This window comes from Urocitellus parryii, chromosome 6 (genome assembly GCF_045843805.1).
Source record: "Urocitellus parryii isolate mUroPar1 chromosome 6, mUroPar1.hap1, whole genome shotgun sequence".
Taxonomy (NCBI): Eukaryota; Metazoa; Chordata; class Mammalia; order Rodentia; family Sciuridae; genus Urocitellus; species Urocitellus parryii.
The window spans coordinates 192,123,306-192,137,767 of record NC_135536.1 but is presented as its reverse complement, the minus strand read 5'-3'; the positions used below and the strand labels follow the sequence as shown (position 1 = coordinate 192,137,767).

Genomic DNA, 14,462 nt, shown 5'->3' with positions numbered 1-14,462 from the left:
GTGGGGGGAGGGCGTGTCTCAGGGTCTTCTGTGACCTCACAGAACTGTTAAACTGTACAGTTTTCCAACTTGCCATATAAATGATGGGTTTGCATTTTAGTTGCAATAATAAAACCTTTTTCTAAAGAACTTGGATTTGGTGCCTCCCATTTCTTTGCTTAATGCACCTGAACCAGGGCTGCCGCTGTTTCTTTCATTCCCGCTGGTGCGAAGCAGATGTGGTCCCCTGGGTGGGTGAGGCTGCCTGGGGTGGCCAGCCCCGGTGCTGGGTGCTGGGTGGGGGGAGCTCCGCTCGCTGATGAGCCTGGTCGCCGCCACGAGCCCCTGCCTGGCTCTTTAGAAACCCGCCCTTTGGACACACAGGGCCTGGGGACTGCCCTGAAACTGTCCCCTTAGCCAACTGCCTGTCACACACAGTGGCTCCTGTGTCTCTGTAGGTGTGTGAAGTCACATTTGATACAGAACTGACTTGGAAAGAAAATGAGATGTCAGATCTCTGTGGCCCCCTTTTGTGGACAAAACTGAACAATACAAAGCCCCTGTGGTGACTTTTGTTTAACTTCCGATTTCCAAGTGACTTCAGACCCGCACAGTGTTGCCTGACCCCCCTCAGGGCTCCCCGACCACCTCAAAGCTGGCTACGGAGTCGGGGTCTACACTGTGGCCCTCCACAGGACCAGCAGGACGGGTCCTGAGCCACAGAGTGCCCACGGAAGCCCAGGGGCTTGAGTGGCAGTGCCCTGCCCGCCGCCCACTTCACGGTCTCAGATATGAAGAAGGGCATGTGGTCGTGGAGGAGGTAGAAGACTGGGGAGGATGACGTAGGACTCTGGGGCGGAAGTCCACGGGGTGAAATGAGGACAGAGGCCACACGCAGGGTGCCCACGGGAGAGGGCACAGCGGAAACCTTCGAGAGGTGGGGATCATGGAGAGGCCCTAGGGCGGTGTCCAGCGGAGCCTGCGCCCAGGCCACTCCTCCCCGGTCCAGGACACTCCCTCCTGCTGAGGGCGCCAGGAGCAGGCAGGGCCCACCTCCCCGCAGTCCTCTGGGAAGTGACAGTGTCTGCTTTGGAGGGTAAAGTGTAACAGCCATTAAAACAGTTTTTCTTTTTAATTGAAATTTCAAAAAATGGAGCATATGAACAAAGCAAATAAATACTGACTTAAATAAAATAAAAAATAAAGCACAATATCTATCCGGGAAGTTTACATGAGAACATTCCAAAGCTGTCCGTCGTGCCGCGCTGACAGGACAGTCACACCCCACAGTTCACCACATCGTTGACACACATCTCAGGACACGGGGTTTTGTGTGTTGTTTTTTTTTTAACAGAGTGGGGGGGGGGGCTAGTTTTCCCTCTTAAAGCAGCCCTTGCCGAGGTCCTTCCACACCAGCCGTGGCTGCTGGAGCCATTTATTTAACAGGCCTCAGGTCGACTTGCTTCAAACGTTGGGTTCCATTTTGACCTGTGTGACCAAAGCTCGTGACGCCCCAGGCTCCGTGGCCAGGTCTTGTCTGCTCTCCTTTGTGCTGTTGGACGTGGTGAAAACCAGGCGTGGCCGGCCAGAGTGGCATAGACGTGCTGGCCTCAAGCCTCCCACCTCCCCTGCTCGCCAAGGTGACGCGAGCTGCTGTTGAAATGACTTGGGCTACCACAGGCTTTGGTAGCATGGTCAGCCACCTGGCCCACCCCCGGCCCCTCAGCCCCAGGATTTTCTGAGCCAGGAGCACGAGCCAGCGGACACGTAGGAAGCTGCACGTTCCACGCACGCGTCTACCTGGAGTCCTTCAGGCAGAACCTTGCCTGGCCTGGCCTTGGCACCTTTGTCCACGGCCACCTGCCTCTGTGTCCTGGGGCGGGTCAGATTCTCAAAGGCAGAAGCGGAGTGTGCGGGTGAGGCCGCAGCCCTGGCCGCACGGCACACCAGCGGCTTCTGCTTCTGTAAAAGCGCCACTTGGGCCCCAGGGTTTGCAGTAGTCCGAGGCTCAGCAGCCACTTGGGCCAGCTCACATTCGTGGGGGACACCCAGTATGCCCCCGCAAAGCTCAGGCACTGTGTCGGGCTGCGTAGCAACGGGGAAAAATTCCAGATGTGAGCTCCTCAGCTGAGGCTTTTTAAAATACTGTGATTTCAACTTCTGCTTCCTGGCCAAAGCCGTCTCTTTGTTCTAAGCGAAGTTTGTCCATCTTTTCAAAAGCTAAGCGTCCTTTTTCACCTGAAATAGAGGGTGATCTGTCATCGGCTGTCTCTCTGCCAAGCCATGTGGGTCCTACACAGGGGCAGGAGTGCTTGGGGACCTCTCAACCTGGTGACCTGCTGGACTGAGCCTTGCCCCCGAGTCAGCCAGTCTCTGGGACAGTCGGCCAGGCTGCAGCCCTGCCTTGCCTCTGGCTCTCGCTCACCAAGGATCATACAAAGTTTAAGACGACAATGAAACGCGTCTCTCCACCTCCACCAGGAGGGGCTCCTGCCTCAGGCAGGACGTTGGTAAGTTGGAGTGGCCCTGCACCCGGGCAGTGACAGGCCCATAATGTGCCCTCCCAGGTGCTGTTCTGCTCTGAGAGCTGGGGCTGGCACCGCTTGCACGACTTCACCAAGAGCCTTGGGAACCCCATCATGCCACATGTGACCTCTGATGCCACTTTACCGAATGACAGTGTGGCTTCCCGGGCTGCAGCCCGCACGGCCTCAAGGTCAGACTGGCACAGGCTGGCAATCTGATCGATGCTTTCGATGCCCTGTTGGAGGATAAGAGAATGAAGACCTACTAGGGGACACTTTAAATTGCAGGTAGAACCCCTTTGCAGCCCTGCACACCGCCCCGGCAGAGTCCCGGGGCCTGCAGGTCTCTGTGGCTGTAGCTCGTTGGAGGCCCCCTGGGAAGTGCCTCTCTTCAGCTCTGAGAGCTGCCAGAGAGAGGCTCAGAGCTTGTCTTTGTGAGGCCTTTTCAAAGGCCCAAGCACATGGCAGCAGTGAGCGGGGAGCTGACTTGGGTCTCTGGGGAGTCCAGCCTCAGGTGAGGCAGAACCCGGACAGTTTTAAAAACTTGATGCACAAAACACTCATAGTGACATTATGACTTTTTAATTTTTTTTTGTAGTTGTAGATGGACACAATATCTTTATTTTACTTGTTTAGTGTATGTGGTGCCAGGGATCAAACCCAGGGCCTCACGCATACTGGGCAAGTGCTCTATCACTGAGCCACAGCCCTGGCCTGACATTATGACTTTTAAAGTGGGTTTTTTATTTTTCTATTTTTTTTAGATGTTGATGGACCTTTATTTTATTTACGTATTTATATGCGGTGCTGAGAATCAAACCCAATGCCTCACACGTGCTAGGCAAGTGCTCTACCTCGGAGGTACATCTCCAGCCCCTGAATTTTTCACTTTTAAAACACTACATTTTCTATAATCTGAGAGTGGGTAAGTAGGTTAAACTAAGGATACACTTGCCAAACCTCCCTGCAGAATTCTGAGGGGCTCCAGGTCCACCATAAAACACTCACTGTGGCCCCTTTTCAAGCCATGCTCCGTGTGACCAGCATTCCTAATCGCTCATCCCCAGAAAAAAAGAATACCCCAAATGTCAATAGCCATTTCTGCTGGACGGGCACTCGCGGGTGTGCAAGGCGGCCAGAGCTCGCCTGGCCAGTGCAGCCAAGAACATTTCTGTTTTTGACATTCTCTTCCTTTTAAATAAGTTTAGTGTACCTTAAAATTTATTAAGAATTTTAAAGCATATAAGGCTGTGGGATTCCCTGGGTTTAATCCCCTGCCCCACCAAAAAACTAAACCAACACGTTAAAACACATAACCCAAGGGCTCCAAAAGTCCCTGGCAGCGCCTGCATCCTTGCCCACAGCCAGTACGTGCCCACTAGGGGTCTGGGGCCTCCACTCTCCTCTAAAGCCACTCAGCAGGTGCCCTTGCTGGCGGTGACCCTCACCTTTTTGGTCCTAGTGAAATCGTTTTGAGGTTCATTACTTCAGCACCACCCCCACCCCCCCGCCTCCTGTGGGACCCCGGTGGGGACGGGCCACTCACCCTGAGCTGCTGGAGGGCCATGCACGCAGCCTGCTGGAGCCTGGCGTCAGGCTGGGTCAGAGAGTCGGTGTAGAAGAGCAGAGCCTGGGGAAGAGAGCCCGTGAGCAGAGGGGGCAGGTGCAGGCCTCGGGGCTCGTTCTCAACAAAACCCAGGCGCCATCCGTCCCCGGGCCAGGCGTACAGTCACAGGATGTATGCTGCAGGGCTATTTCAGCTGCCCAAACTGACCCCTGAACTGACGGTGGTGAGGAACGCCGTCTGTCTGTCTCCTCGTGTCTGAGACAGGCCTTGGAAATGGCCAGCTTCTAAAATGCTACAGCACAGGGCCGCGGGCCGGCTCAGAGCACAGAAGTGACAAGGTGTCCTCCAGGGCTGCTGCCCAGGCCAGAGGCAAAGGTGTCTCTCCCCCTCATCACCTTCTCCCAGCCACAACTCTGACCCTGTCCCCTTCGGCCACACAACATGGCCACGTCTTTTTGCCTCTGTGGTCCTAACTCAGCCCAGCTACAGGGAAACCTGGCCCTTGCGTCACAGAGTGTTGTGAGGGTCACTTAGAACTAAGCAGGTGGGGACGGGCCTGACCGGGGGGCACCTGGCAACCCATCTGCGAGGGCGACCCTAGGACGAGTGGGCCTGCCCTCCTGGTCCAGAGACATTGGCACCGAGCAGCTGAGGAGAGTGGCTGCCTCCCAGCTAGCTGCACGTGGCAGTCGTGAGCTGGGTGGGGCTGGGTGGGAGGGCACAAGCCCAGCACGTGCAAGGCCCTGGCCTCCACCCAGCTCCTAGTTGAGTGGTAAGTAAACGGCCGCCCTGGGAAGCGGGGAGCTGGGGTAAGCATCCAGAGCCCTCCTCCCAAGGCAGGCCCCGGCGCCTCCTAGAGTGCAGCAGTGAGGAAACGCCCGGGGCTGCCCTCTCCACCCCCCGGGTGGGGGGACAGGGCCATCAGCGCCCCCGCTCAAGACACCTCCAAGGGGCTGCCACCTTGCGGAGGACCTTTGTTACAGTCCCAGGACATCCCAAGCCCTGGCCGTGAGCCAGCTGCTGGTCCAGGGGCAGCACAAGACAGAGCGCATGATCCTCGCGCCATGCCCGCAGCCTCGTGGGACAGCCCAGTGCCATCGACACGTGATCTCCAGGGGAAAGAGGTGGGGCCTTCGCATGAAGTGAAATTTGAGCGACGTCAGCTGATGACATCGTGCTCACCTCTTGGAGACCCTGGTTAGCCAGAAACCCCCCGGAGACTTGGGAGTTGGACCTGCCAGCATCAGGGGTGCTGTCTGGTGGCTCTGAGCCGTGTGATGCTATCGGAGTCGAGGTTTTTCAAGAACCCCGTCTTGGCTGGGCCTCCGCTCGCACAGGTCAGTCAGATGTGTGGGCAGCTGCTGGACCACGGGGAGTGGGTGGGCGGGGGCTGGCCCTGGCAGGTCAGGCCCGGGCAGCAGCGCGTGGGGGTTTCCCTACCTTGTGTCCTTTGTGCTTCAGAAGTCCCCAGACAGAGAGTAAAAGCAACCCCAGGTGCATGTGCTCAAGGAAGGACCGTGGGCCGCGAGGCCATGAGATCCGCTCTCCGGCCTGGAGCTGAGGCCCAGGTACAGAACAGGCCCCTGTCACCCTTCCCACCCACCTCGGGCTGCTGCCGGAAAGACACCTGGTCCCAGACCTAGGACCACAAAGGCAGGGGGTTTTCAGGTGAACCCCAACTGGCTAGTAGGTGGGGATGGCCATGGGCACTCTGAAGGCATGCAGTGTGCAGCCTCCTCGGGGAGTGGACTGAGGCGCTGCTTTAGAAGCAGATGGCTGTCGGGGTGTGGTCTCTGGTGGCCTGGCCTCCCCAGCCCCGATCACACACGGCCTCCTGGGACCATCCCGAAGCCCAAATCTCCCAGGACTGCAGCCCCGCCACCCACTCCGCACGTGTCTCTGAGAACACTGAAGCGCCGCGCCCGCCCCGGCCAGGGCCTGGCTGTCCCTCCTAGATGCCTCACCTTTTCCCGGAAGCTCCTGTTCTTGGCTGCGCTGGCCAGGCGAGCTCTGGCCGCCTTGCACACCCGTGGGGGCCCGTCCAGCTGCAGCAGCGCCCAGGCTCTCAAGGTCTGGGGCAGCGGCTGGAGCAGGCCCAGCCGCTTTCCCCGCAGCTTCCTGACGGTCCTGAGCTGCCCTGCGCAGTGCAGTTCCTGGGTGAGCGTGACTGGGGGCGGAGGGGGGAGTCGAGGTTCAGCTGCTGTGAACTGCGAGGCGTCCCCAGCAGGCCCTGTCTGGACACCGTGCAAAAGGGACCTCCCGGAACCTGGGAAGGCTTTCTAGCAGGGGTCAGGAGTACACCCTGAGTCAAAGACACCACAGCCCCACTCTGGGCACTGAGCCCGCCCACTGCCACCGTCCCGGCTCTGACGTCTGCACTGTGCTCTTCTTGTGTGAGACGGGGCTGCCCAAGGTGCTGAAGCTGGCCTTGAACTCAGACTCTCCCTCCTCCTGCCTCACCTCCTGGCATGCACCAGGACACCAGCTTCCCCTCGTTTTCCTCCCTCCACCTTTTAAAGCCACCTTCTTGTGGACTTGATTTCTCCGTGTCAGCCGAATGTGGCATCTCAATAAATCTGGGACCTCAAAACAGTAGCTAGAGGGGAAAGTCGCAGAAACTGAGCTGTAACCTGGGAAACTGACTGGCTTTCGAGAGCCAGGGAGAGGACCCATGGACGCTCCTTGGCTGTAACTTGGTTTGAGACCTGGCTGCCCAGCTTGGCCCCTACCTTCCTTGGTGAGCTGGGCAAAGTGCTTCTCCAGGTCAGAGACGCTCTGTCTCTGCAGGTAGCTGTGAAACTGGAACCAGGTGACAGTCTGTCGCTCCAGGAGCCCAGCCTCGGGGAGCAACCCTCTGCAGCTGACCACCTGTTCCAGGAGCCTGCGGCACACTGGCCACAGGGAAGGGGCCGTGAGGAGACACCAAGACCTTGGCTGGCCTCTGCAGGCAGAGCCAGCCCCGTCACAAGCCTCCCTATCGGCACCGCCAGTGCCATGCGGAAAGAGTGTGCCCAGCTGTGTCCACAGGCCCTGGGTCCCACAGCCTTGGTGCGTGGCTGAGCCCTGGGCTCAGACCAGAGGCAGGGCCGGGGACTCTGCCCATCAGTAAGCAGCCCAGAGCCACTGCCTGGATACAACTGTCACTCATCACCTGGTCAACAGAGAAAAACGCTGCAGCCCTGCACTCCGGGGAGGGGCCCAACCTGCATTTCAAGGCACCTTGATCAGACCTTACCTGCCACCTTCCTCTAAGCCTGACCTCATCTCTTGAAGGCTCTGCTGGGAGGCATGGAATGTGTCCTCGGATAATGGCCAACCCGCTGTGTTTGCATGCACCTCGGGGCTACAGCTGCTCAGAAGTGCGTCTGGGGAGGCCCTTGCCCTCCCAGTGAAAGCAGGGTGCTCATAACCAAGCTGAGGTGGCCCCTGCCCAGTGCCATGAAGACCAGGGAGGGGGAAGGGTGACACAGCCCCTGTCACCATGCGGCAGGCCCAGCCTTGGGTGGCAAGGACGAGAGGGAGGACTACCTATTTCCAGCTGTCCTGGGTATTTCCCTCGGACTCTGTGCAGGAAGGTCCTCTTGAGCTGGCCCAGGAGCGTCGTGGCGGGGCAGGACAGGATGCTGCCGGGCCCCGTGCACCCGTGCCACAGCGCCAGGCAGCCCTTCCCGTGGGAGGCCTGCGGAATGACTGGGAGCGGTTCCCCAGCCTGAGTGGCTGGTGGCAAGAACAAGCCACAGGATCCCCGAGGGCCCTCCTCCAGCACCGAGGTCAGGGAGTCAGGGGTGGCGTGACAACACCAGGAGCAGCTGTCACCAGCACCTCCTTGTGGACAAGGAACGGGCCTCACAAGGGAGCTGTCCTTGGGGTCAGAGGTAGAACTGGGGTCACAGCTACCATTGCGGGCATGCCGTGTACCCTGAATGTGCCCGGGGATTACGGCCTGAACGCTGGGCGGTGGCCTCCCCAGGACACAGAGAGGCCGTGACTCCGACCGAAGCCTTGCCCAGAGGCCGGGGTGGTGGCGTGTGCGCCAGCTGATCCAGGTGGCCTGCCCGCCCCGGGGCGTCTCTGCTCCCCACCCTCCCCAGGCTGCTGTCTGCTTTGGGTGTGGGGAGGGGGCAAGGCTCCCGGGACATGCCAGCCAGAGGCAGCCCGTGGCAGGGGACAGTTCCTTACCCTCTTCAATGGATGTCGCGTTGCTGACCTTGTCAAAATCAAGGTCAGAAAGCGTCTCCAGAATCTGCTTTTGCTGGGCTGCTTCCTCCAGGAGGCAGTCCTGCACCACCCTCGCCAGATTGGGGAAGGCCAGTCTCTGGAGGCGGCGTGTGGTGCCTTGGTCACCACGGGGACTGGCTCGCCTTCCCCTGGTGCCCCGCCCGTCCTGTCCTCCTCAGCCGCAGCTCCCTGACTCACTCACCTGAGCCACTTAAGAGGAGGCTAAGCTGCCAGGGGCCACCTTTGCCACCAAAAGTGCAGCCCACCCACCCACCCACCTCACAAAGCAGAGTGGAAGGGCAGAGCCCGCCACGGTGGCCCTGGAGCCCCTGAAATCTCCCTTCTGGTGGAACCAGTTTGGACTCAGCTTCCTGCATCTACAGATGTGTCATGTACGTTCAGGGGCAGGCCACACAGGGCCACCCAACTGCCCATCCAGGCGCTGGCCGGCACCTTCCACAGGGGACCTCAGCCTTGTCGCTGTGCCATGCTCCCACCACTTGAGAGATCAGCCTCTTTCCTAGGGGTCCCCTGGCCCAGCAAGCCCCCCAGCACCCCACCTGCAGCAGGGCTTTGCAGACTTTCAGGTGGACCGTGAGCAGCGCGTCCAGCTCCCGGGCACCAGCTGTGAGCTCCCTGGAGGACCCCTTCCGTGGGGACGGCGGGGGCCGGTCCTTCCTGAGTCGGATGGAGAAGAGGCTGGTGACCCATCGGGTGAGCAGCTCCACTTCTGTGAGGCAGGAAACCCTCCCCCCACCGGAAGTCAGCGAGGCCACCCAGGTCCCAGGGGCCTGGAGGTCACTGAGGAGAAAGCCCAGCACAAAGCTCAGGAGCGAAGGCAGCAGGGCTGCCCGGGTGCCAGGGTGTGGCCCAGGGGCTGGCCGGAGGCGGGGCTGGGCCCAGCTCTGACTCGGGACACGTCCGCCCCCCAGCCCCACTTTACTCCCACATGCAGTGGGGAGGAAGCAGACGCCTGTTGCCACCTGTGGTCAGTGAAGCCCCACAAGCAAGACGCAGGGTGCCAGTGGGCACCAGGTGGCATCAGGGCAGAGGGTGGCTGGGCCAAGAGCCCCTCCCTGCGGCTCTGGGGAGGGAGCAGGAACCCAGGCCGCACCCTTCAGAGCTGCTGAGATCACCACGGGGGTGATCTGGACAGGTGCTGTCGCTGGCGTGGGCCACAGGTCCCCAGGGCCAGAGCGTCAGTCACCAGGAGACATTGGTTTTGTGACCCCTTGTGAAGTTGAGGCCAAAGAGGTCCCACGGTGCACTCTTTGTTTACAGATTTTAAAAAATCACATTCCTTGGAGCAGGAAGCTCGGGTGGGTCTGGAGTGGGCAGGGGATGTTGGGGGACGGAGGGAGGGACCACCAGCGCTGGGAGGAAGAGGCCCGGGAGGTAGGTGGGAGGCGCGGAGCTGAGGCAGCCTGGGCCAGGCGTCCCAGCTGGTCCTCGCTGTGCAGGGTGCACTCACCGCAGACCCTGGGAGTCCCCGAACAGGGACAGCTGGTCGGGAGCAAGGTCGGCATGGAGGAAGGCGAAGCTCTCCAGGATGCAGTCCATCAGGCTCTCGGCCTCGGCCTCCTCCTGCCGGGCCCCTCGGGGCTGTGGGCAAGGGCCAGGTTTGAGGCCAGTGCCGCCCAGGCTCCAGCCAGGACCCAGCCGGGACCCCAACCAGGACCCAGCTGGGACCCTGCCGGGGACCCAGCCAGGTCCTTCAGGCCTGACGTTGTCCTGGTCTGGGCAGGGCGTGTGTGGGGGTGGCGCTTCCAAGGTCCCTCCTGAACAACTGACACCATGAAGCAAAATCTCAGGGCCGCCCATCTGAACAGCCTCATCTGGGTCCATGACACCCCTGGACAGCACAGCTGGTGGGAATGAGGAGTCCAGGAGGGGACACGGCAGGCAGGCCCTTTCCCCACAGAGCTGCCACTCTGTTCCTGCTGCCCCTGCCCCGTGGGAAGGTGGGACCGTGTGGCCGGTGGCTCAGTTTTCTAAGGTCCAGAAACCTGGGGTTTGTGGGAAGCCCCGAGTTTTAAGTTCTGCACATGCAGATTGTTTTCAGAACATGGTGGAGTCTGCGACAGACCCCTTTAGAAGCTCAGAGGCTTCAAGTGAGCTCAGGATCCTCCTGTTGAGTCACTGTCCTGCCACATGGCTTCCTTCCTGGAGACTGTCCCCTCCCCAGGACAGCTAGGCCTCGCCCCCAAAACTGCACCCCAGGCCCAGCCAGCAGAGGCGGGAGCAGGAGCCAGGTCCTGAGTCACCCCGGGAGACTCCCGAGCAGCCAGAGAATGAAGGCTGCAGAGAGCCCCCGACAGGGCCTACAGGCAGGCGCAGGGTGTGTGTGTGTCTGTGTGTGTGTGTCTGTGTGTGTGTGTGTCTCTGTGTGTGTGTGTGTGCGTGTGTGTGCGTGTCTGTGTGTGTGTCTGTGTGTGTGTCTGTGTGTGTGTGTGTCTGTGTGTCTGTGTGTGTGTGTCTGTGTGTGTGTCTGTGTGTGTGTGCGTGTGTGTGTGTGTCTGTGTGTGTCTGTGTGTGTGCGTGTGTGTGTGTCTGTGTGTGTGCGTGTGTGTGTGTGCGTGTGTGTGTCTGTGTGTGTGCGTGTGTGTGTGTCTGTATGTGTGTCTGTGTGTGTGTGCGTGTGTGTGTGTCTGTGTGTGTGTCTGTGTGTGTGCGTGTGTGCGTGTGTGTGTGTGTGTCTGTGTGTGTGCATCTGTGTGTGTGTGCGTGTGTGTGTCTGTGTGTGCGTGTGTGTGTCTGTGTGTGCGTGTGTGTGTCTGTGTGTGTGTGTCTGTGTGTGTCTGTGTGTGTGCGTGTGTGTGTGTCTGTGTGTGTGTGTGCGTGTGTGTGTGTGTCTGTGTGTGTGTCTGTGTGTGTGCATCTGTGTGTGTCTGTGTGTGTGTCTGTGTGTGTGTGTCTCTGTGTGTGTGCGTGTGTGTGTGTCTGTGTGTGTGTCTGTGTGTGTGTGTGCGTGTGTGTGTGTGTCTGTGTGTGTGTGTCTGTGTGTGTGCATCTGTGTGTGTCTGTGTGTGTGTCTGTGTGTGTGTGTCTCTGTGTGTGTGTCTGTGTGTGTGCATCTGTGTGTGTGTGTGTGTGTGTGCGTGTGTGTGTGGAGACACGCACGCAGTGGACTCTCCAGGAAGTCACAGCAAGAACCAGAACCCATGAACCCAGCAGGGCCGTGGGGGCCAGGGTTGGGCCCTGCAAGCCCCTTCCAGCAGCTCCCCCAGCCACAGAGGAGACGCGTTGAAGACCCTCGTGTGAAGGTGCTACCGCTCAGCCCTGAGCTCCAGCCCACAGCACCCTGCCCCTGCGGAGGGCAGCTCCCGGGACCCCAGCCAGGACCCGGCCAGCCCCATAGCTACGCTCTCAGGGCCACTTAACCACAGCCCCTGACAAAAAGCACAAAAATATGAAAAACGTGGCACTGACAGACCGTGAGCATGACGGGGCTAAGGAGCAGAAGCAGGGCCGCCGTCGCCTGGCCTGACCTCCACCCCGCCACCTGAACATCCTTGAAAGTGACTGTGCAGGCGCCTCGGGCTGGTTCCAGGGTCACAAGTGAATCTTAGCAAGCAGCAAATGCAGGTCCACGGTGGCTCGGGTCACCTGCGTGCTCGTGCACGATGCCCGCTCATGGTGCACGGCTGCGCGGGGCACACGTGCCATTTCTGTTCAGGAAGCCCCTGGAAACCAGGACCTAGGGGTATTTTTATCATTCTCAAAATAAAGGGAAATGTTCCTTAAAGATGTTCTGAATTATTGCTTGTGGCCGTATTTTAAGACTTGTGTGTTAAGTGGGTGTCATTTTTCAAATTACCCGTATGTGAAGGAAGTTGTGTGCGCGTTGACTCAAACTGTCCCACACAGACTTCAAAAATACAAAAAAAAGTGACATTATTTCTTGAAACTTTTTCTCAAAAATTTCAGGAAGGTACTTTTTAAAGCCTGTAGCAGTGATAAGCATGAACATTTTTTTTTAAGTTACTGGTATAAATGAGGACTTCCACCTCCTGTGCTGATGGGTGATGTTAGGGCAGGTGACAATACAGCCAAAAAGATGGACTTTTGAAGAGAGCTGTTGGCGATTCAGTGCCAAAGTGTCCCACAGGGAGTGGGTTGTAGGTTAACTGCTGTGTGAGAAAGTGCTGGTGACATGTTCATTTTATTTTAGGTACATTTTGGGCTTATGTAAATGAAAAGTAGAGTTGTCTGTGCAGGCGAGCCCCTCTCAGAGCCACCGACCCTGAGCCCTCCTGTGAACGGAGGCGCTGGCCTAGCCGTGTGCGGAAGGTTCTGGTGGGGCGCGTGGGGAGGCAGCAGGTGGCTCGGGCCTTCCAGGGGCCAGTGAGACCCACGTGTGGCTCTCAACACCAGCTGCAGCCCCCTCTGCCGCCCAGGTCAGGAGACTCGCGGAAGGGCCGGGTTCTGGCTGAGTGGGACAGGCGTCCTCCGTGAGCCCCGGCCCCCCTCGTGGTGCTCCTCCTGGCCCCGTGAGGGCTCTCGTCCCCACTTGACAGGAGGACGCGGAGGCCCACAGAGACGCCGTCTACCCAGGTCGTGCTGGGATGCGGCCAGGAGGCCTGCCCTGGCCCGGTGGCCCCAGGGCCCATGCCCAGTGGCCGGGCCATCAGCAGCGCAGGGCTGCTGCCCCGAGGAACATGGCCGTACCTTCAGCCGGTCCCTGAAGCCGAGGACCTGGTACTCGAGCTCCCGGAGCTGGGGCTGGCCAGGGCCCGTGGACCTCAGTAACTCCAGGACCTCGTGCAGGGGCCTCTCGGGGGCCACGGCAGGCCCGTCCACGGCAGCCCCAGCTTCTCCTTCGTCCTGGTCCTCCCGGCTGCTCGGGAGCGGGCAGCTGTGGGTCAGGGGGCCCTGGGGCGGGTTGGGGCTCCCTGCTCCCCGGCTCCTGCAGCCAGGCTGCTCCGCAGGCCAGGCCCCCGCCGGGTGGGCCATCTCCGGCAGCAGGTCCAGGGGCGGGGGGCCCTTTGGGGCCTCCTCTTCAGTGGCGGCGGCAGGGTCAACGGCCGAGGGCAGGAGCCCCACATCCAGGGTAGAGGCCGACCTGCTGGTCTCGGCGTCCCGGGGCTCCTCGGAGCTGAAGGAGTCCATCTCTGGCAGCTCCTGGCTCCGGCTGCGCAGGCTGGGGCCCTGGAGGTCACTCTCGGACAGGTAGCTGAGGATGGAGGGGGCCCTCGGCCTGCCCAGCAGCAACGCCGGCTGCGCTGGCTGCTGCAGGACAGACTGGGAGGGACACGGCAGCCTCACCCGCCGCCCGCCCCGGCCAGGCCCCGACACCCGCTCTGCCCCCCGAGCTCAGGAGGCGGGTCCGCCAGGTGCCGGCTTCCGGGGCCCACACTGGGCCCTGCCCCTGCCCCTGCCCGGCACCCTTCCCATGCACTCCTCGGGCGCTTGTTCAGGGTCACCTTCCTGGAGCCTGTCCCTCCGTGCCCTGTTCCCTGCGGTCCCCCCGCCTGCCCAGCAGCCCCTCTCCTTCTGTTTTCCGAGGTCTCTGTGCCCCTCAGGTGGCAAGTGGCCCTCATCCTGACACCGAGTCTCCCCATGGAGGACAGCCCTCCCCTGGCCAAGAGCAGAACGTGGTGTGGAGGTTTGAATGAGTGAAGTGGACAGATGGACAGATGGACAGAGGGCCTGAGTGACACACATTGTCACAGCAGTGGCAGCAGCTGTCACTAGGCAGAGTGTGCGTACCTGCCTGCCCCAGGCCTCGTGTCACTCCGTGCAAACCTTCACCGTGTCCCCGGAGGGTGGCACGGTCAGTCTCATTGCTCTGATACGGGAACTGAGGGCTAAGAGGCCTAGTGACGCCAAGGTCACACCCAGGTCTGCAGAGTGCAGGCTCGTCACCACAGGTGGCCTTAACCCAGCTCCCTGGCCGACAGGGAGCCACCCCCCACTCGAGGAGGGCCACAGAAGGCTCGTCCTGCTCAGTCTCCAAACTTGGGGCTCCTTGTTGGGAAGGGCTCTGGTGTCCCCAGTACACGAGCCTCCACGTGACAGTGCCACACCCAAGGAGGGGACGAGCGCCTTGGCACCTCAGGACCCTGGCCAGGGCTCAGGCTTCGGGAGATGCAGGCGTTTCTGAAGAAGGACGCATGTCCAGGGTCACACACTGCCCTGCAGCTGGCCACTGTGTGAGACTAAGTGGCCCCGTG

General features: G+C 60.3%; 1 protein-coding gene across 1 annotated transcript in view; it reads right to left on the bottom strand.

Annotated features, from left to right (window-relative positions):
- Nucleotides 1-1,244: 1,244 nt before the first annotated feature.
- Nucleotides 1,245-14,462, bottom strand: part of Ripor3 (RIPOR family member 3) — a 30,056-nt gene continuing 16,838 nt past the window's right edge. Inside the window, exons 13-22 of the mRNA XM_026390965.2 lie at nucleotides 12,958-13,530; nucleotides 9,761-9,891; nucleotides 8,850-8,967; nucleotides 8,251-8,386; nucleotides 7,600-7,761; nucleotides 6,801-6,962; nucleotides 6,036-6,238; nucleotides 4,051-4,134; nucleotides 2,650-2,740; nucleotides 1,245-2,217 (exon numbers count right to left, since the gene is read on the bottom strand). Of these exons, the coding sequence (XP_026246750.2) occupies nucleotides 2,117-2,217; nucleotides 2,650-2,740; nucleotides 4,051-4,134; nucleotides 6,036-6,238; nucleotides 6,801-6,962; nucleotides 7,600-7,761; nucleotides 8,251-8,386; nucleotides 8,850-8,967; nucleotides 9,761-9,891; nucleotides 12,958-13,530 (1,761 nt within the window). The 3' untranslated portion in view covers nucleotides 1,245-2,116. The remainder of the gene's footprint in view (nucleotides 2,218-2,649; nucleotides 2,741-4,050; nucleotides 4,135-6,035; nucleotides 6,239-6,800; nucleotides 6,963-7,599; nucleotides 7,762-8,250; nucleotides 8,387-8,849; nucleotides 8,968-9,760; nucleotides 9,892-12,957; nucleotides 13,531-14,462) is intronic.